Source organism: Oncorhynchus masou, chromosome 15, assembly GCF_036934945.1.
Source record: "Oncorhynchus masou masou isolate Uvic2021 chromosome 15, UVic_Omas_1.1, whole genome shotgun sequence".
In the NCBI taxonomy this organism is placed as follows: Eukaryota; Metazoa; Chordata; class Actinopteri; order Salmoniformes; family Salmonidae; genus Oncorhynchus; species Oncorhynchus masou.
This window is the reverse complement of record NC_088226.1, coordinates 30,013,124-30,030,496: the sequence shown is the minus strand read 5'-3', so window position 1 is coordinate 30,030,496 and position 17,373 is coordinate 30,013,124. Positions and strand designations below refer to the sequence as shown.

At 42.6% G+C, this 17,373-nt stretch overlaps 1 protein-coding gene across 1 annotated transcript in view; it reads right to left on the bottom strand.

The window, feature by feature from the left end:
- The window catches only part of LOC135555077 (rho guanine nucleotide exchange factor 18-like), a 33,179-nt gene extending 16,056 nt beyond the window's left edge, over positions 1 to 17,123 (bottom strand). Inside the window, exons 1-9 of the mRNA XM_064987447.1 lie at positions 16,930 to 17,123; positions 15,852 to 15,964; positions 15,059 to 15,199; positions 14,549 to 14,799; positions 7,341 to 7,463; positions 7,014 to 7,131; positions 2,885 to 3,151; positions 2,714 to 2,793; positions 229 to 407 (exon numbers count right to left, since the gene is read on the bottom strand). Coding sequence (XP_064843519.1) covers positions 229 to 407; positions 2,714 to 2,793; positions 2,885 to 3,151; positions 7,014 to 7,131; positions 7,341 to 7,463; positions 14,549 to 14,799; positions 15,059 to 15,199; positions 15,852 to 15,964; positions 16,930 to 17,051 — 1,394 coding nt within the window. The 5' untranslated portion in view covers positions 17,052 to 17,123. The remainder of the gene's footprint in view (positions 1 to 228; positions 408 to 2,713; positions 2,794 to 2,884; positions 3,152 to 7,013; positions 7,132 to 7,340; positions 7,464 to 14,548; positions 14,800 to 15,058; positions 15,200 to 15,851; positions 15,965 to 16,929) is intronic.
- Positions 17,124 to 17,373: the final 250 nt, after the last annotated feature.

Sequence of the window (17,373 nt, the reverse complement as noted above, 5' to 3'; positions counted from 1 at the left end):
AGATATATATATATATTTTTACACTGTGCTTTGTTTGTAGTATATAATAACACATAGTCCTTGTGCTGTGCCTTGTTAGTTTAGTGATAAAAGAACCAGAACTGGGAAACCTTACTTTGACCATCATTCCTGCATTCTTATAGGTGCACCATAGTGCCAATATCACTCCTCAACCGAGCTTAAGATACAGTCCATCCTAGTCCTTTTCTTTAACCTGTGTGTGTGTACCTTTCCACTGCCTGGCGGAGGTGTGTCATCCAGGTTTTGCGCTCCTCCTTGGAGGCAGTGTGGATCTCGTACATCTCAGGCTCATTGGGGGAGGCACAGATTAGGAACATGGCCTTCTCCTCATGGGCCACCTCCCTCACAATCAACTTCTGGAGGGAGATCACTGATGGCTTGTTGTCCTGGGGGAGATACGGAAGGCAGCCAGAAGTCAAATTGAAAGAAAATAAGACCAGAAAGCAAAATGGAGACACTATTCATAGTTCTAGACCAGGGATTGGTATCTCCAGTCCTCGGGAGACTGATTTGGTATCACACTTCTGACCCAGCTAAAGGAAAAGGGAATACCTAGTCAGTTATACAACTGAATGCCTTCAACTGAAATGTGTCTACGCATTTAACACAACCCCTCAGAGAGGTGCGGAGGGCTGCCTTTAATCGACATCCACGTCTTCGGGGAACAGTGGGTTAACTGCCTTGCAGTTGGGCAGAACGACAGATTTTTACCTTGTCAGCTTGGGGATTGAGCCGAACACACCTGACTCCAATAATAAACTATTCATGATCTTCAGTTTAGAATGCAATTAGTTTAATCAGCTGTGTTTGCTAGGGATGGGGGGTGAAGTATGACACCACTCTGTCCCGCAAAGACTGGAGTTGCCCATCCATCTTTCTAGACAGATATACAGACGACTGCTGTATCTATACTGAACAAAATTATAAATGCAACATGTAAAGTGTTGATCCCATGTTTCATGAGGTGATATAAAATATCCTAGGAATGTTTCATATCCACAAAAAGTTTATTTATTTATTTATTTAAATAAAATGCACATTTGTTTACATCCATGTTAGTCAGCATTTCTCCTTTGCCAAGATAATCCATCCACCTGACATTTGTGGCATATCAACAAGCTGACTAAACAGCATGATCATTACACAGGTGCAGCTTGTGCTGGGGACAATAGAAGGCCACTCTAAAATGTGCAGTTTTGTCATACAGCACAATGCCACAGATGTCTTAAGTTGAGGGAGCATGCAATCAGCATTCTGACTGCAGGAATGTCCACCAGAGCTGTTGCCAGAGATTGAACTTCTTAAGGCCAGGCATCCCGCTAATGGGACAACTTCCGGTGAAACTGGAGGGCGCGCAATTCAAATAAATTATGGATATTAAACATTTAGGTACATACAAGTGTCTTATCGGTTGAAAGCTTAAATTCTTGTTAATCTACCTGCACTGTCCAATTTGCAGTAGACTTTTGAGCGAAAGCATGCGATTGTTTGAGGACGGCGCCTCACATCAAAATATTTTCCAACCGGCACAGGTTCCATATATATTCACAAATAGCGACTAAATATTCACTTACTTTTTTGAAAATCTTCCTCTGATTTGTCATCCAAAGGGTCCCAGCTATAACATGTAGTGTCGTTTTGATAGGTAAAATCCTTCTTTATATCCCAAAAAGTCTGTTTAGTTGGCGCCATCGATTTGAGTAATCCAGTCATTCAACATGCCCAAATAGGAATCTGAAAATCTACCCCTAAACTTTGTTTCAACAAGTCAAAATATGTTTCTATTTAATCCATAGATACCATAAATGTAATGTAACTAAACTATAATATTTCATACGGAAAGAAGTATGTTCAATAGGAAAATGGTATTAGCAGGTGTGTGTCCTCTTCATCACAAATGCACATACTGTGTTCCTTTTAGTAAAACTCATTATTCTTACTCGTTTTGGAAGAAACAAGCCTGAAACCATGAACAAATACTACTGACATCTATTGGAAGCCATGGGAATTGCATACTGGGAGATTTAATTATTTCCCTATACTATCCATTGTAAGAGCATGGGCTCTCAAAAAAAAAAAAAGACCAGCCACCCGGACTGCTAAGGAAACTGTAGGTTTGCACAACCAAATAAATTCTTCACAAACTGTCTTAGGGAAGCTCATCTGCGTGCTTGTCGTACTCACCAGGGTCTTGACTGAGTGCAGTTTGGTATCGTAACCGACTTCAGTGAGCAAATGCTCACCTTCAATGGCCACTGTCTGGATTGATGTATACGTTAGCGTGTTACAGTTCTAGCCAATATCCAGCAACTTCGCACAGCCATTGAAGAAGAGTGGGACGACATTCCACAGACCACAATCAACAGCCTAATCAGCTCTATGCGAAGGAGATGTGTCGCACTGCATGAGACAAATGGTGGTCACACCAGATACTGACTGGTTTTCTGATCTGTGACCAACAGATGCATATCGGTATTCCCAGTCATGTGAAATCCATAGAATTTACTTCACATTGACTGATTTCCTTATATGAACTGCAACTCAGTAAAACCTTTGACATTGTTGCGTTTATTTTTGTTCAGTATAAATTTCTGTTGAGTTAGTATGCCAGATTTGTCAGTGTTTTCCAGAGTGGCAAAGCTCAAGTTAGTTATGTTACATGGTGGAATTAACTGACAAAAATGATTCTCACCACAGTAGAGAAGACATATCTCTGGTCTTTCTCTTGAAGTAACAACAGAACATCTGACAGCAGCACAGCAAGAATATCTGAAATGAAAGGAGTTTCATTTTTAGACCTGTGTGAGATCAATGCAGACAGAAGAGGTCACTTCAGACTACGGAGATGCAGCCTGAGGAGAGGTAATCCTGTTACCTTTGAGTCTGCCAGAGGCAGCCTTGTGGTTGACGGTCCCATCGTGCAGCAGCCTGCATCTGCCCAGGGCCAGGTCCTCTCCGTGGAACACATGGCCATCTTTGATCTTGCCCAGAGACTTGGGCTCCATCTTGTGGGCGATGTCTCGGAGACGCGAGGCCTTCTGATGGAGGTTGACCTGGGCATCAACGTGGACGATGCAGTCTTTGATCAGACCCAGAGACCTCGTCAGCTCCTCATGTTCCTCTGTGCCCACTGGAGGGAGGAAAGAAAAGACCCAGGTCAACTTCAGAAACACTGGGTCGATTGCAACAAACGGGCAAAACTTAACATGGTTGAGGCTGTTCTGAGGGCAGAAGGCGGTGCAACTCAATATTAGGAAGGTGTTCCTAATGTTTTTTTTTACTGTCAGTATGTGTGTGTGTTGCTCCCCTCTCTCTCTATACTATTTCTCTGTTTTCCACACACAGGCTCTTTGGGGGTGGGGGGCACGTGGTGCAACTGTATTTGGAAGGTGTTCCTAATGTTTGGTATACTCAGTGCTAAAAATCATCTCCTCATGAACCATGCGTCAGATTCACTCCAGATTTTGTATTCTGACTTATGCTCGCACATAAAAGAAGATACTGTAGTTCCTAAATACTTGCTTTGTTATCCCACTGATAGTGTCCTGTCATCCTGTGATCCACGTTCATTGCTGCTCGCAGCTATATTTGTATTACTTATTGTTAATAAGTGTGATTATCAATGCACTATCACCTTTTAACCCACTCCTATCCGCAGAGGCTCCCCAGAGGAGGAAGTGGAGGACCATCCTCCTGAGTGAATCTCAGAAATTAAAAGTAAAACGTTTCAAAAGTTCTCCTTTTTCGAAGAAAACTATACTGAATATATTCACGTCACCAAATAATTGATTAAAATGTACTGTTTTGCAACGAAGTTCTAAAGTAGCCTCACCAGCACTCTGTAAGGAAGCACCATGGTATAGCCGGAGGACAGCTAGTTTCCGTCCTCCTCTTGGTACACTGCTTCAATACAAAACTGAAGAGGCTCGTGGTTCTCAGCCACTTCTATAGACTTTAAGTAATTATCCTCTTCAGGATCGGACCCGTGTTTTCAATTTTAGCCTAAAATTACATAGCCAAATCTAACTGCCTATAACTCAGGCCCTGAAGCAAGGTTATGAATATTATTGGTACCATTTGAAAGGAAACATTTTGAAATTTGTGGAAATGTGAAAGGAATGTAGGAGAACACAATAGATCTGGTAAAAGATAATACAAGAAAAAAAATGTTATTTATTTTTTATTTTGTACCATTTTTTAAATGCAAGATAAAGACCATCATTATTCCAGTGCAGCTGCAATTTAGGTTTTGGCCACTAGATGGAGGCAGGGTATGTGCAAAGTTTTAGACTGAACCATTGCATTTCTGTTCAAAATGTAGAAACGCATTGAATAACAGATTCACTACATGGAACAACAGTCCCATATCTGAGAGCTATAGTTTTTTTTACACATGTATTTATCCCCTTACTTTTGGCACTAAACTATCTCCATATACTTCCGGTTCGTTTAAAAAATATATATTTTTACTGGTAGCGGGGACCTTCAGACGAGGCTTGTGGCCGTCCTAGAGCAAAACGAAGAACGCCATCCTGTACTTTGTAGGCCAAACCGTTTGGACACTACAGGCGTTTTTGTGAGAAGACCAGATTTTTGGGATGTCTCATGGTCTGACAAACACCGCTCTAGCACTGCCAAACAATACAAAAAGAACGTAGTTTAAATGGATGGATTAAAAAAAAAAATAATAATAATACATTATATATATATATATATATATATATATATATATGTTTAATTGAATTCACACTGGGGTAAGGAAATCGTAGTCTAAGAGTTATGGAGCGGAAAATCCGTGGTCCGTGATGGTTGCAACTGAGATCAGCTGTGCGGGTGATATTTTTTTATTTATTGAAGGTTTAATGAGAGATTACCTTGTTAGTACGCTGGCCAATGTTCATTGCAATAGGCCATCTCTGAATGTTTGGGAGAAATAATGTTATTCTTTCTATTCCAACAGTCTTTCAAGTTCCTGTCACAAAGACCTTAACAAAAAGTTGGGCCTCAACCTTCAAGAGCTAGCAGAGGGGAAAGACATGAGTTAAGCGCACGGAAAAGGAACGCAATTCCCTTTATGCACTTTTCTCTCTATGACCTTGAACTTAAGCATGAGAACAGCATGCTTATTCACCTGCTATTCGAATGGGTAAGAGATCGAATGAAGGTGTGGCGGTGGTGTCTATAGATATGCTGTATTCTGACCTTGACTTAATTCCACCACCTTTACAAGTGAAGAAACCATGAATAATAAGGTTTAGTGAACCTACCAGTTATTCATTTTTTCCCCAATAGAAATAACATCATTCTGCATGCACTGTAATTTATAAATGAAGAAGAGCTATTGATAGGCACTAGTTAAATGAGTAATACATTTGGAGAAGGATTGTAAATACACATAGGAATTGTTTTAGATGAGTTTTCCTTATGATCCCTGGAGATGAATGTGAAACAAGTCATATGGAAGCAAACTGAAAGCTTAGATTTTGCATAATTCCATGTCGTTTACCTTTCATTCCTCTGTCACATCCGTGTAAGTTGTTCTTGAGGGTCGCTAGCATTAGTGGCTCATATTAGGCTAACGAAACGTTGTGCAATAATTTGGGACATGTAGCCTATTTGAATCATTATGGAACTGAGACCACACGTAGCAGGTCAAACCTGGAGCGTGGTCCACAACAACTGTACCGTTGCCATACAGTTCCATGATAAGTGAGAGAATTAGGTTAGATTTATAGGACTATTGTTCAACCCCTAATGTACACCCCCCCCCATCCAATATTTTAATGGATTGAACTTAAAATTGACAACTTTTAGGTTTGATCAAATCACTATTTTATTTATTTATTAATATTTTGTGTGTAAAGGCTCTAAACCTATTTTATGATTCATACATACAGTTGAAGTCGTGAGAATACATACACCTTAGCCAAATACATTTAGACTCAGTTTTTCACAATTCCTGACATTTAATCCAAGTAAATGTTCCATGTCTTAGGTGAGTTAGGATCACCACTTTATTTTAAGAATGTGAAATCAGCTTTATTTCTTTCATCACATTCCTAGTGGTTCAGAAGTTTACATACACTCATTAAGCATTTGGCAGCATTGCCTTTAAATTGTTCAACTTGGGTCAAACGTTTCAGGTAGCCTTACACAAGTTTCCCACAATAAGTTGGGTGAATTTTGGCCCATTCCTCCTGACAGTGCTGGTGTAACTGAGTGAGGTTTGTAGGCCTCCTTGCTCGCACACGCATTTTCAGTTCTGCCCATAAATTGTCTATAGGATTGAGGTCAGGGCTTTGTGATGGCCACTCCAATACCTTGACTTTGTTGTCCTTAAGCCATTTTGCCACAACTTTTGAAGTATGCTTGGGGTCATTGTCCATTTGGAAGGCCCATTTGCGACCAAGCTTTAACTTCCTGACTGATGTCTTGAGATGTTGCTTCAATATATCCACATAATTTTCCTGCCTCATGATGCCATCTATTTTGTGAAGTTCACCAGTCCCTCCTGCAGCAAAGCACCCCCACAACATGATTTATTTTGATTTTCCCATGATGTCAAGCAAAGAGGCACTGACTTTGAAGGTACGCCTTGAAATACATCCACAGGTACACCTCCAATTGACTCAAATGATGTCAATTAGCGTATCAGAAGCTTCTAGCATTCTTTCATTGACCCATATATTCTGAACTAGTTCTCTCGCTGTATTCTATTGAGTCCGTTGACAAAATTCTAATTCAAGCTACACCATATTTAAAGGGATGGCTTAAAACAACTGTACTGAAAACCACAAGAAAATCTGTTGGCCAGCAAGTGTGTGTGTGTGTGTGGGGGGAGGGTTCAGCGGTTGAATTAAATGTATTCAGAGCGCAAGGTAGCCACACCTGCAGAGCATGTTACATGACTGAATAAGGTGAGTCTGAATACCAAATACTGAGAAGTGGGTAGGAAAGACATAAATTCCTAAATCAGGATCGGGTCTCCTTACCTTCTGTGTTCTGGACAATGCGTTCCACCAGCACTGGGTACTTCGTGATGCGCTGTGTCACCAGGAGAATACACTCTGTCACTCCTAATCTTCTCACAATTGACAAATTGTTGATTTTCTGGAAGAAAAAGCTACATATTTTATACACAGTTCATAGACCATGTAGTGTAATCTATAAATATTTCTGGTTACACACAATAGCTGAATGTGGAAAAAGTCTCATATCTTCTTAAATGGCCCACTGTCATTAATGTTCCTTTAAGTTAGCACATGGTGGATTGGACAGGATTTGTCAATGTCTCTATTATTGTAGAACCAAAAACTTACCCGTATGAGGTTTTGGAACTTCTTGTTGTGCAGCTGCTCCTTGTAGTAGCTGACAGCCTCTGTGTGGCGGCTACAGAAATCCCCATAGCTCTCCTTCATCCGCTCCCCTATCTCACCTGAAAACTGGAGCGGAGACAAGGATGAGAACAGTCTCAGTATTGTTAGTCTTCCCGGGCTCCTCTGATCTACTTTCACTGACAAGGGGCTCGAACCCCCATCCCCAGGGTAGCAAATGCAATCCGGAGTTGGCAGCTCAGACTTTGTTTACACAGGCAGACAATTCAGATATTTTGCCACCAATTGGTCTTTGACAAATGATCAGACAACTTGCACATAATTGGGAAAAATATCAGAATTGGATACATGTGTCAACATAGCCTTTGACCACTACACCAGACTCCGGCACTTTCTGACAGGTTCACTGAGTGTACAAAACATTAGGAACACCTTCCTAATATTAAAATGCACCCCCTTTTGCCCTTAGAACACCCTCAATTTGTTGGGGCATAGACTAGAGGTGTTGAAAGCGTTCCACAGGGATGTTGACTCCAATGCTTCCCACAGTTGTGTGAAGTTGACTGGATGTCCTTAGGGCAGTGGACTATTATTGATACACACAGGTATCCTGTGTAGCAGTGCAGACGTGTTTTGTTCGTCCTCTCGTGTACCTTTTTGTCTTTTTTTGTATATATTTCAATTTTATTTTCAATCTCTTCTCCATTTTAGTTCAATTATACCTTCCGGTAACCTGCCTCACCCAATGTGATACGGAACTGCTATTATTTGTAATTTTTAGACATAGCAAGAACCACAGTCATCAGAAGCTAACCAGCTAATTAGTTACAAGCTATTTAGTCATAGTTAGCCACTGCTAACGGCCTTTACCTTCTGCACAGGTACCAGCCCTTTTTTTTTAGCTTGGATTATACTCGCCGCCTACCAGTAACGGACTGTCTCTCCACGACAACGCCGGATTCCTGCCATAATCCCTGGACCATTCTCCTGATCTTCACAGCTAGCTAGCACCCACCGAGTTACCCAGTACCGAAGCTATCCCTGAGGCCCACCTCCCGGCCTACTCAATTGTTCACCTGGACTCCACCCATACACGGCTAGAACACACTACTCCACCGGATCCTTGCCGTAAGCTCTGGACTTTGGCACCAGATCACCGCTGCTACCGAGTGGCTTAGTGGCTAACGCTAGCACCAGTTAGCCGTGAGCCAGGCGCATCTCCCAGATAGAAAACTAAATTACTACGACTACAATACCTCTTTCGCCACCTGGCTTGGATCCTTAGTCGACATGGCGCCCCGCCGCACCACCACAAAAGGTCTGCCGACGAATACTCCATCCGCTGTGTCTTCAACCGGCCTCTGTCGGAGGAGACGCTTCTACTAGCCCTGGCCTGCTAACTTTAAACGCTGCGTCGCCTGCGTGCTAGCGTATTAACAACTACTCCGCAGCCTCCCTGTTTCAACTATTGCTGCCCCCTGGACCCTATGATGACTTGGCTACATAGCTGATGCCCGCTGGACTGTCCATTAATCACGGTACTCCATTCTGTTTATATATTGATTTATTCTTTTTTACCTGCCGGCCCCAGCCACAAACTCAGGCTCTGTGTGTAGTTAACCAACCCTCTGCCCATTCATCGCCATTTTACCTGTTGTTGTTTTAGCTGATTAGCTGTTGTTGTTGTCTTAGCTAGCTCTCCAAATCAACACCTGTGATTACTTTATTACTTTTGATAGTCTTTAGCCGTACCCTCATCCTACTCCTCCTCTGTTCCTCGGGTGATGTGGAGGTAAACCCATGCCCCGCGTGTCCCCAGGCACCCTCATTTGTTGACTTCTGTGATTGAAAAAACATTGGTTTCATGCATGTCAACATCAGAAGCCTCCTCCCTAAGTTTGTTTTACTCACTGCTTTAGCACACTCTGCCAACCCTGATGTCCTTGCCTGAATCCTGTCTTAGGAAGGCCACCAACAATTCTGAGATTTCCATACCCAGCTACGACATTTTCCGTCAAGATAGAACTGCCAAAGGGGGAGGAGTTGCAATCTACTGCAGAGAGAGCCAAAGTTCTGTCCTACTTTCCAGGTCTATACCCAAACAGTTTGAACTTCTAATTTAAAAAATTTACCTCTCCAGAAATAAGTCTCTCACTGTTGCCGCCTGCTATCGACTCCCCTCCGCTCCCTGCTGTGCCCTGGACACCATTTGTGAATTGATCGCCCCCCATCTAGATTCAGAGTTCGTTCTGTTAGGTGACCTAAACTGGGATATGCTTAACACCCGGCAGTCCTACAATCTAAGCTAGATGCCCTCAATCTCACACAAATCATCAAGGAACTTACCAGGTACAACCTTATAGGGGAAGTATTACAATATTTAATTAGGAACTCTGTTGGAACAGATATCATTAATTAAAGGACAAATTCTGGGACGAGTTGCCCTGTTGGAGCAGGGACATCTCTGACTAGGTTCTTTGTAGGAGCAGGGATTACCTGGTAAGAGATGGGTGAGTTTTCACTGTGTGTGAAGAAGACCTTGTCTTAGTGACAAGAAGGGCTCTACTGTGTGTGGAGAAAACCCCTGTTTTATAAGTGGTATTCCCAGGCAAATGAGCATTAGTTGGCAAAGTACTTAATATGAATTGATATTCCATGGTTTGCAATCATCAGATGTAAATGCATGAGTTATGTGTTTCCAGGACAGAAAAAGTAGCCACCCTTTGTCTTGATGACAGCTTTGCACACTCTTGGAATTCTCTCAACTATCTTCACCGGGAATGCTTTTCCAACTGTCTTGAAGGAGATCCCACATATGCTGAGCACTTGTTGGCTGCTTTTCCTTCACTCTGCGGTCCGACTCATCCCAAACCATCTCAGTTTGGTTGAGGTCGGGATTGTGGAGGCCAGGTCATCTGACTCCATCACTCTCCTCCTTGGTAAATAGCCCTTACACAGCCTGGAGGTGTGTTGGGTCATTGTCCTGTTGAAAACAAATGATAGTCTCACAAAGATATGGCGGTTGGAACCAAAAATCTCAAATTTTGAGATAATGTCCATTGCCAGTCTAATGTCTTGGCCCAAGCAAGCCTTCTTCTTCTTATTTGTGTCCTTTGATAGTGGTTTCTTTGCAGCAATTTGACCATGAAGGCCTGATTCACACAGTCTCCTCTGAACAGTTGATGTTGAGATGTGTCTGTTACTTGAACTCTGAATAATTTATTTGGGCTGCAATTTCTGAGGCTGGTAACTCTAATGAACTTATCCTCTGCAGCAGAGGTAACTCGGTCTTCCATTCCTGTGGCGATCCTTATGAGAGCCTGTTGCATCATACCACTTGATGGTTTTTGTGACTGGATTGACTGGCCTTCACGTCTTAAATTAGTGATGGACTGTTGTTTCTCTTTGCTTATTTGAGATGTTCTTGCCATAATATGAACTTAGCCGTATTAGGTAAAAGACCATCTTCTGTATACCCCCACCTACCTTGTCACAACACAATTGATTGGCTCAAACGCATTAAGAAATAAAGTAATGCCACAAATGAACTTTTAAGAAGGCACACCTGTTAATTGAATTGCATTCCAGGTGACTACCTCATGAAACTGGTTGAGAGAATACCAAGCATGTGCAAAGCTGTCATCAAGGCAAAGGGTGGCTACTTGGAAGAATCTCAAATATAAACAAATCAAAATACATTTTAACACTTTTGTTACTACATGATTCCATATGTGTTTTTTCATAGTTTTGATGTTTTCACTATTATTCTACAATGTAGAAAATAGTAAACATAAGAAAACCCCTCAAATGAGCAGGTGTTCTAAAACTTTTGACCGGTAGTGTACTTGGGGAAATAATTGGTTATGTGCATAAAACACATACAGCATTTTCTATAGGGGAAAATACTATATGGGTACAGAATTCTAAATTACATAAAGACATAAACAAATATTTTGATGGCGAAGAAATGCCCCCTTTTGAGTTAACCCATAATGTATTTTAAGAAAGGAAGAAGTTCCTAACTAAATATTATTTGATTTGTGTTTGTATAGACAGAGTTTCACAATGGGAGCCAAGAGCAGCAGCGAAGAAACTTGTCTGCCTGACACGCTGACCGGACCGGTGAAGGTAATGGTGGATAAGTGGGGCAGGGACATTCTGGAACAGGTACCGCTTCTGGCACAAGCTAGCAGTCTTTCCCTAGAAAGGTACATTAAGTGAAGTTCTGCTAGCAGAATGTAGAAAGAAGTTACAGGACTTCGAAGAAACCAAGAAAGGTAAGGCAAGTAGAATAGTCTGGGATGATTTTAGGAAATGGGAAAGAGAAGCAGAGGAAGGGCAGACAAGAAAATTAAAGGAATAATGGTGAATGACAATGACTTTCCACCTCTGTATCCACTGCACCAGCACCCGCCCTGGTTGTCCAAAAGCAGCCTGCTTAGCCGCCTCACCTACGGCAGCTCTACCCCAAAAACAAGACCTGATACAACTGTCAGACCCCTAAGAGGCAGCCCCGGAGCAGTAGGAACCTGTTCTACACACCACCTACAATGACTCCCATTTCACAAGAGGACTACAGGCATAGATTGGAGAACTGTTTCCGCAAACACAGTGGCATCAGAACAGCAACCGACGACTACAACAGTCTCTTGAAGGCTGCCCTAATGAATGGACTTTTGCCAGCCCTTGGTAAACAGGTTAAGATGACCTGCATTGGCTGGGAAACTACTACCCTACAGACGGTCATTGAAAACTGTAAACACGCTGAGAGGCAGCAACTGTCTCAAGATAAGACGAAACAGAGAATGGAAAAGGTGGAATGCACAGCTGGCATTCTCAAAGACAGGGCCAGCAGGCTCAGGGACGACCTCCAAAAATATTGACAGAGAGGAAAAGGAAGAGGTAGAAGAGGAGGGGGAGATGGTGCGGATGGGCCAGACGACAGCAACCATAATGCTATACTTGTGGAAAGAGTGGACATTTTGCAAAAGACTGCAAGAACGAATCGGGTCTGGGAGGTAACTGGAGAACAGGACCGCCACCGAAAACGATCCTTTTACAACCCACACAGAGACTGACGCGAGGATGAGACAGTTGACTAGACGTCGACCGATTATGATTTTTTTAACGCTGATACCGATTTATTGGCAGACTCAAAAAAAGACAATACCGATTTTTTATAATAATGACAATTACAACAATACTGAATGAACTTTTATTTTAACTTAATATAATACATAAATAAAATCAATTTAGTCTCAAATAAATGATGAAACCTGTTCAATTTGGTTTAAATAATGCAAAAACAAAGTGTTGGAGAAGAAATTAAAAGTGTAATAAGTGCCATGTAAAGAAAAGCTAATGTTTAAGCTCCTTGCTCAGAACATGAGAACATATGAAAGCTGGTGGTTACTTTGAACATGAGTCTTCCCAGTTAAGAAGTTTTAGGTTGTAGTTATTATAGGAATTATAGGACTATTTCTCTCTATACCATTTGTATTTCATATACCTTTTGACTATTGGATGTTCTCATAGGCACTATAGTATTGCCAGCCTAATTTCGGGAGTTCATAGGCTTGAAGTCATAAACAGCGCTGCACTTCAAGTATTGCAAAAAGCTGCTGGAAAACGCAGGAAAGTGCTGTTTGAATGAATGCTTACAAGCTTGCTGCTGCCTACCACCGCTCAGTCAGACTGCTCTATCAAATATCAAATCATAGACTTAGTTATAATATAATAAACACACAGCCTTAGGTCATTAATATGGTCAAATCCGGAAACTAGAATTTCGAAAACAAAACGTTTATTCTTTCAGTGAAATACGGAACCGTTACGTATTTTATCTAACGGGTGGCATCAATATGTTTAAATATTGCTGTTACATTGCACAACCTTCAATGTTATGTCATAATTATGTAAAATTCCGGCAAATTAATTCCGGTCCTTGTTAGGAAGAAATAGTCTTCACGCAGTTTGCAACGAGCCAGGCGACCCAAACTGCTGCATATACCCTGACTCTGCTTGCACAGAACGCAAGAGAAGTGACACTATTTCTCTAGTTTAAAGAAATTAATGTTAGCAGGCAATATTAACTAAATATGAAGGTTCAAAAAATATATGTTTATTGATTTTAATGATGTTTATGGTTAGGTACACATTGCTTTTTTCCGTGAATCCGCTTCATCACCCGTTTGTCGAAGTAGGCTGTGATTCGATGATAAATTAACAGGGACCGTATTGATTATATGCAAAGCAGGACAAGCTAGATAACTACACATGGTTGATGATATTACTAGTTTAACTAGTGATTATATTAAGATTGTTTTTTATAAGTTTGATGCTAGCTAGCAACTTACCCTGACTCCTTGCTGCACTCGCGTAACAGGTGTTCAGCCTGCCACGCAGTCTCCTCGTGGATTACAATGTAATCGGCGTCCAAAAATGCCGATTTACAGATTGTTCTGAAAACTTGAAATCGGCCCTAATTAATCGTCCATGCCAATTAATCGGTCGACCTCTACAGTTGACACCCCTGGACAGCATTTAAAGATTATTTCAAGACCCCGTAAGGAGCCAATGGTTCGTCTCTTCGTCAATGGTGAGTCAATTGCATTTCTAGTAGAGATTGGCGCTGCAATGTCTGTCTTAGTTTTAGAATTTATGTCCAATCCTCCTATGCCAAATGAATCACTCTTGTTTCTGAGTAACTTGGTCATGCAGCCAAAGACAAAGGGCCATCTGAGAGTGACCAGTTTTTGGTCCATCCTGTTCCTTTCATATCTTTCAAGGGCACAGCTGTGTGGAGATATTAAGAGAACAGAGGCTAGCTTGAGCAGCAGCACCTAGATATCAGCTAGAAAGGAGTAACAAAATTGCGCGTAATGTTCCCATCATGCTCTCAAACACCTGCTAAACTGCCATGTCGACAAACGTTATAAAAGCTGAGACCCAACTCTTGTTCGTTGGGCTCTTAACGCTGCACCATTGGGTGGATTGTTAATTGCTCCAGATGAGCAAATCTTGTAATAAAGTTGTTGTTTGAATAATCTAGTCTTTCTCTTCCTTTAGATTAGAATTTCCAGTCAAGGTAATGGGATACAGCATCTGAATGTATTTTTCTTTACCTGCAAATACAAGTCACTGTATTAGAGAAAGTGTGTGTAACACTGTGTGTGTGTGTGGTGTCTCTCTACCTGTGTGGTGAGGATGTCAGCGAGTCTCTGTATGTTGTAGTTCTTGTTGCTGCTGAGCTGCGTGGCGTCTCTGCGCCGCTCTTTGAGGCGGGACAGGAAGTGTGTGTGTAGCTCCAGTAGGCTCTCCAGGCGCGGGAACAGACAGTCCAGACACCGCACATCCATCTGAAGGTGCTCTTTCAGCTCCCTCACGTACACACGCAACATGATCTTCAGGGTCCGTACGTGATGCATCTCTGTCTGCATCAACTCTGTTGGGATAAATAGACAGAATGACTGCTTTTCATCCACCGGACTCCTTTACTGATTGTAGAGCCAGACAGAGATGGATGGAACAATTGACATTCAAAAAGAGTTGAGCTTCTCCCTTCTCATAATTCACATTCTAATCCTAAACTTAACCACAGATATAACTAGAAAAACACATCGAAAGCCTACATAAAACACGACAAATATAACAAGATGAATAAGATATCAAAAGACAACAAAGATAGTGTATGACAAACTGACCGTAGATGACGTCCTGTCTCTTGACCATCTCCTTGGTGTGTTTCTTCAGGTACTGTTGGTCCACAGCCAGGCTCCATGACTCCACATCCAAGTCCTGGGCATCTGACTCCAGATCAGCTTGAACCGCAGAGTAGTATGCATCTGGGGGAGGGAAGGGGCATGAAACAGGTTGAGGTTGAGGCTGGCTGCCGCAGTATGACTGTATTCTTGTGTAGCACAACTCCAATGTATTTCTAATGCATTCAATAGGTGATGTTCGTTAAAGTCACATCACATGATTTAGCAATATGTGCAATTAAATGCTAAAATAATAATCCTACGCTATGACCACTAACACATACTGATCTCCCGTAGTTGGGGTGGATGACTGTTTCTGTCTTGCCACTATAGCAGCACTAGCTACATCACTGCTTGACAACATGGGATAATCATGCAGTCTATTCCACATACTCCAGCTTAATGAAACTGGGCGAGGTCCCATCTCTCTCCCAACAGCCCACGCTCTCTATATGCCAGCCACATAACCCGTCTCATAGCCTAGGATAACGATAGGGTTGCACAACCTTCATCCTGGAGAGCTACCCTCCTGAAGGCTTTCTCTCCAACCCTAATCTAGCACACCTGATCTACTAATTGGCTGCTCAATAGGACTTTGATTAGCTGAATCGTGTTAGTTACAACAGGGTTGGAGCAAAAGCCTGCACACTCAGTAGTGGTTGTCCACCGCGGCTGTACGGTACTCACTCTCATGTATCTAAGCTCTAAAGAGCAGCTCCCTCCCTAACCCACTCACCCTCTACGATGATGGAGTCGGTAGTGGAAGGGGTCAGGGACACCGCATACTCGTTGAAGCGCTTTATCCCGAAGCGGAGGCTGTCCATCTCGTCCATGTCCCCTGGGAGGGATCTGAAAGAGGAGCGCCACAGGTCCAGAGTGACATACATACTAAGAGACTACAAGACTAGCATTTCGCTACACTCGCATTAACATCTGCTAACCATGTGTATGTGACAAATAAAATTTTATTTGATTTGACTACTATACACTAACACTACAGACACAGCTACAATACAGAGGTCCTGAATGACATACAGGACTGAGATGTTACAACAAGACACACTAACACCAACACCCACCCCACCTGGCATAGGAGAAAGATACAGCTACACTACACTAAAATGGCATACATACTGTACATGCTGAGATACTACACAGACACCACTCAACCACAGGAGGCAAAGACACAGCTACACTACAGCTAGACTGTCATGTATGCTGAGGGAGACTATACTATCACAGATGGCAAAGACATAGCTACACTACAGCTCGTCTGTCATGTATGCTGAGAGAGACTATACTACCACAGATGGCAAAGACACAGCTACACACCTCCCGCAACCTGCCTGCCTACCTGCAAGATGCCCTGTCTACGACAGCACTATGATAGCACTGGCTGTTTTAAGCTCTGTCTCAACTCAAATCAAAGAACTGCAAAATCCACTTGACAGTTAGCTGCAGCATGTCACCTATTAATAACACATCACAGACATGTATAAAGAATTAAAGCCAAAACCAGCTTTTTAGCTGGAAGGAAATAATGTATAAATAGCCTAGATTTACATGCACCACAACCACCAGAAAGGTGCAATTTATTTGCTTAAAAACTAACATTAAATTCACAATTTAAATTATACAGAGCAGTGGTATAGAGTCTATACAGACAATATAGGGCATTGGTATAATCTATAACTACAGTCTATTATGACAATGGTATAGCCTACATAGTGGCGGTTAATACACTGCTATTGACCAGCGGCTAGCTTATGTAGCCTGCTAACTGATTGGTCAGGTGGCTAGCTGTTAGTACTAACCCAGAGCTGCTGTTGTGGCTGTGGGTGAGGTTGAGGCTGGCTGCAGCAGTGTGACTGTTGCTGGAGGAAGAGCTGCTGGAGGCAGTAGGCTGAGCACTGGTTCTCCGTGGGCTGAGGGTCATGTCTGGGACTTTCGGCGAGCCGGAGGGGCCCTCAGGGGCCAGCGAGGACTTGTCCCGCTCCCTCAGGGCTGGTGAAAGACGAGAGAAGGATGAGAGATGGCAAAAGCGTTGCTTGCCCCAGTAACGCTGCAGCCAGACGCGAGGCAGAGAACCCTGCAGGAAGCGACAGGTGAGGTGGTCTCTGTGCATCAGCACCCGGAACCCCAGACGGCCAGGCAGACCCCAGGAGGGCCCCCAGACATTGACCCTACTCCGGGCAGGTCTGGCCCGACCAACCCCCTTGTTAACCTCTAGCTCCATAGTGTCAGTCTGTCTCGCAGGA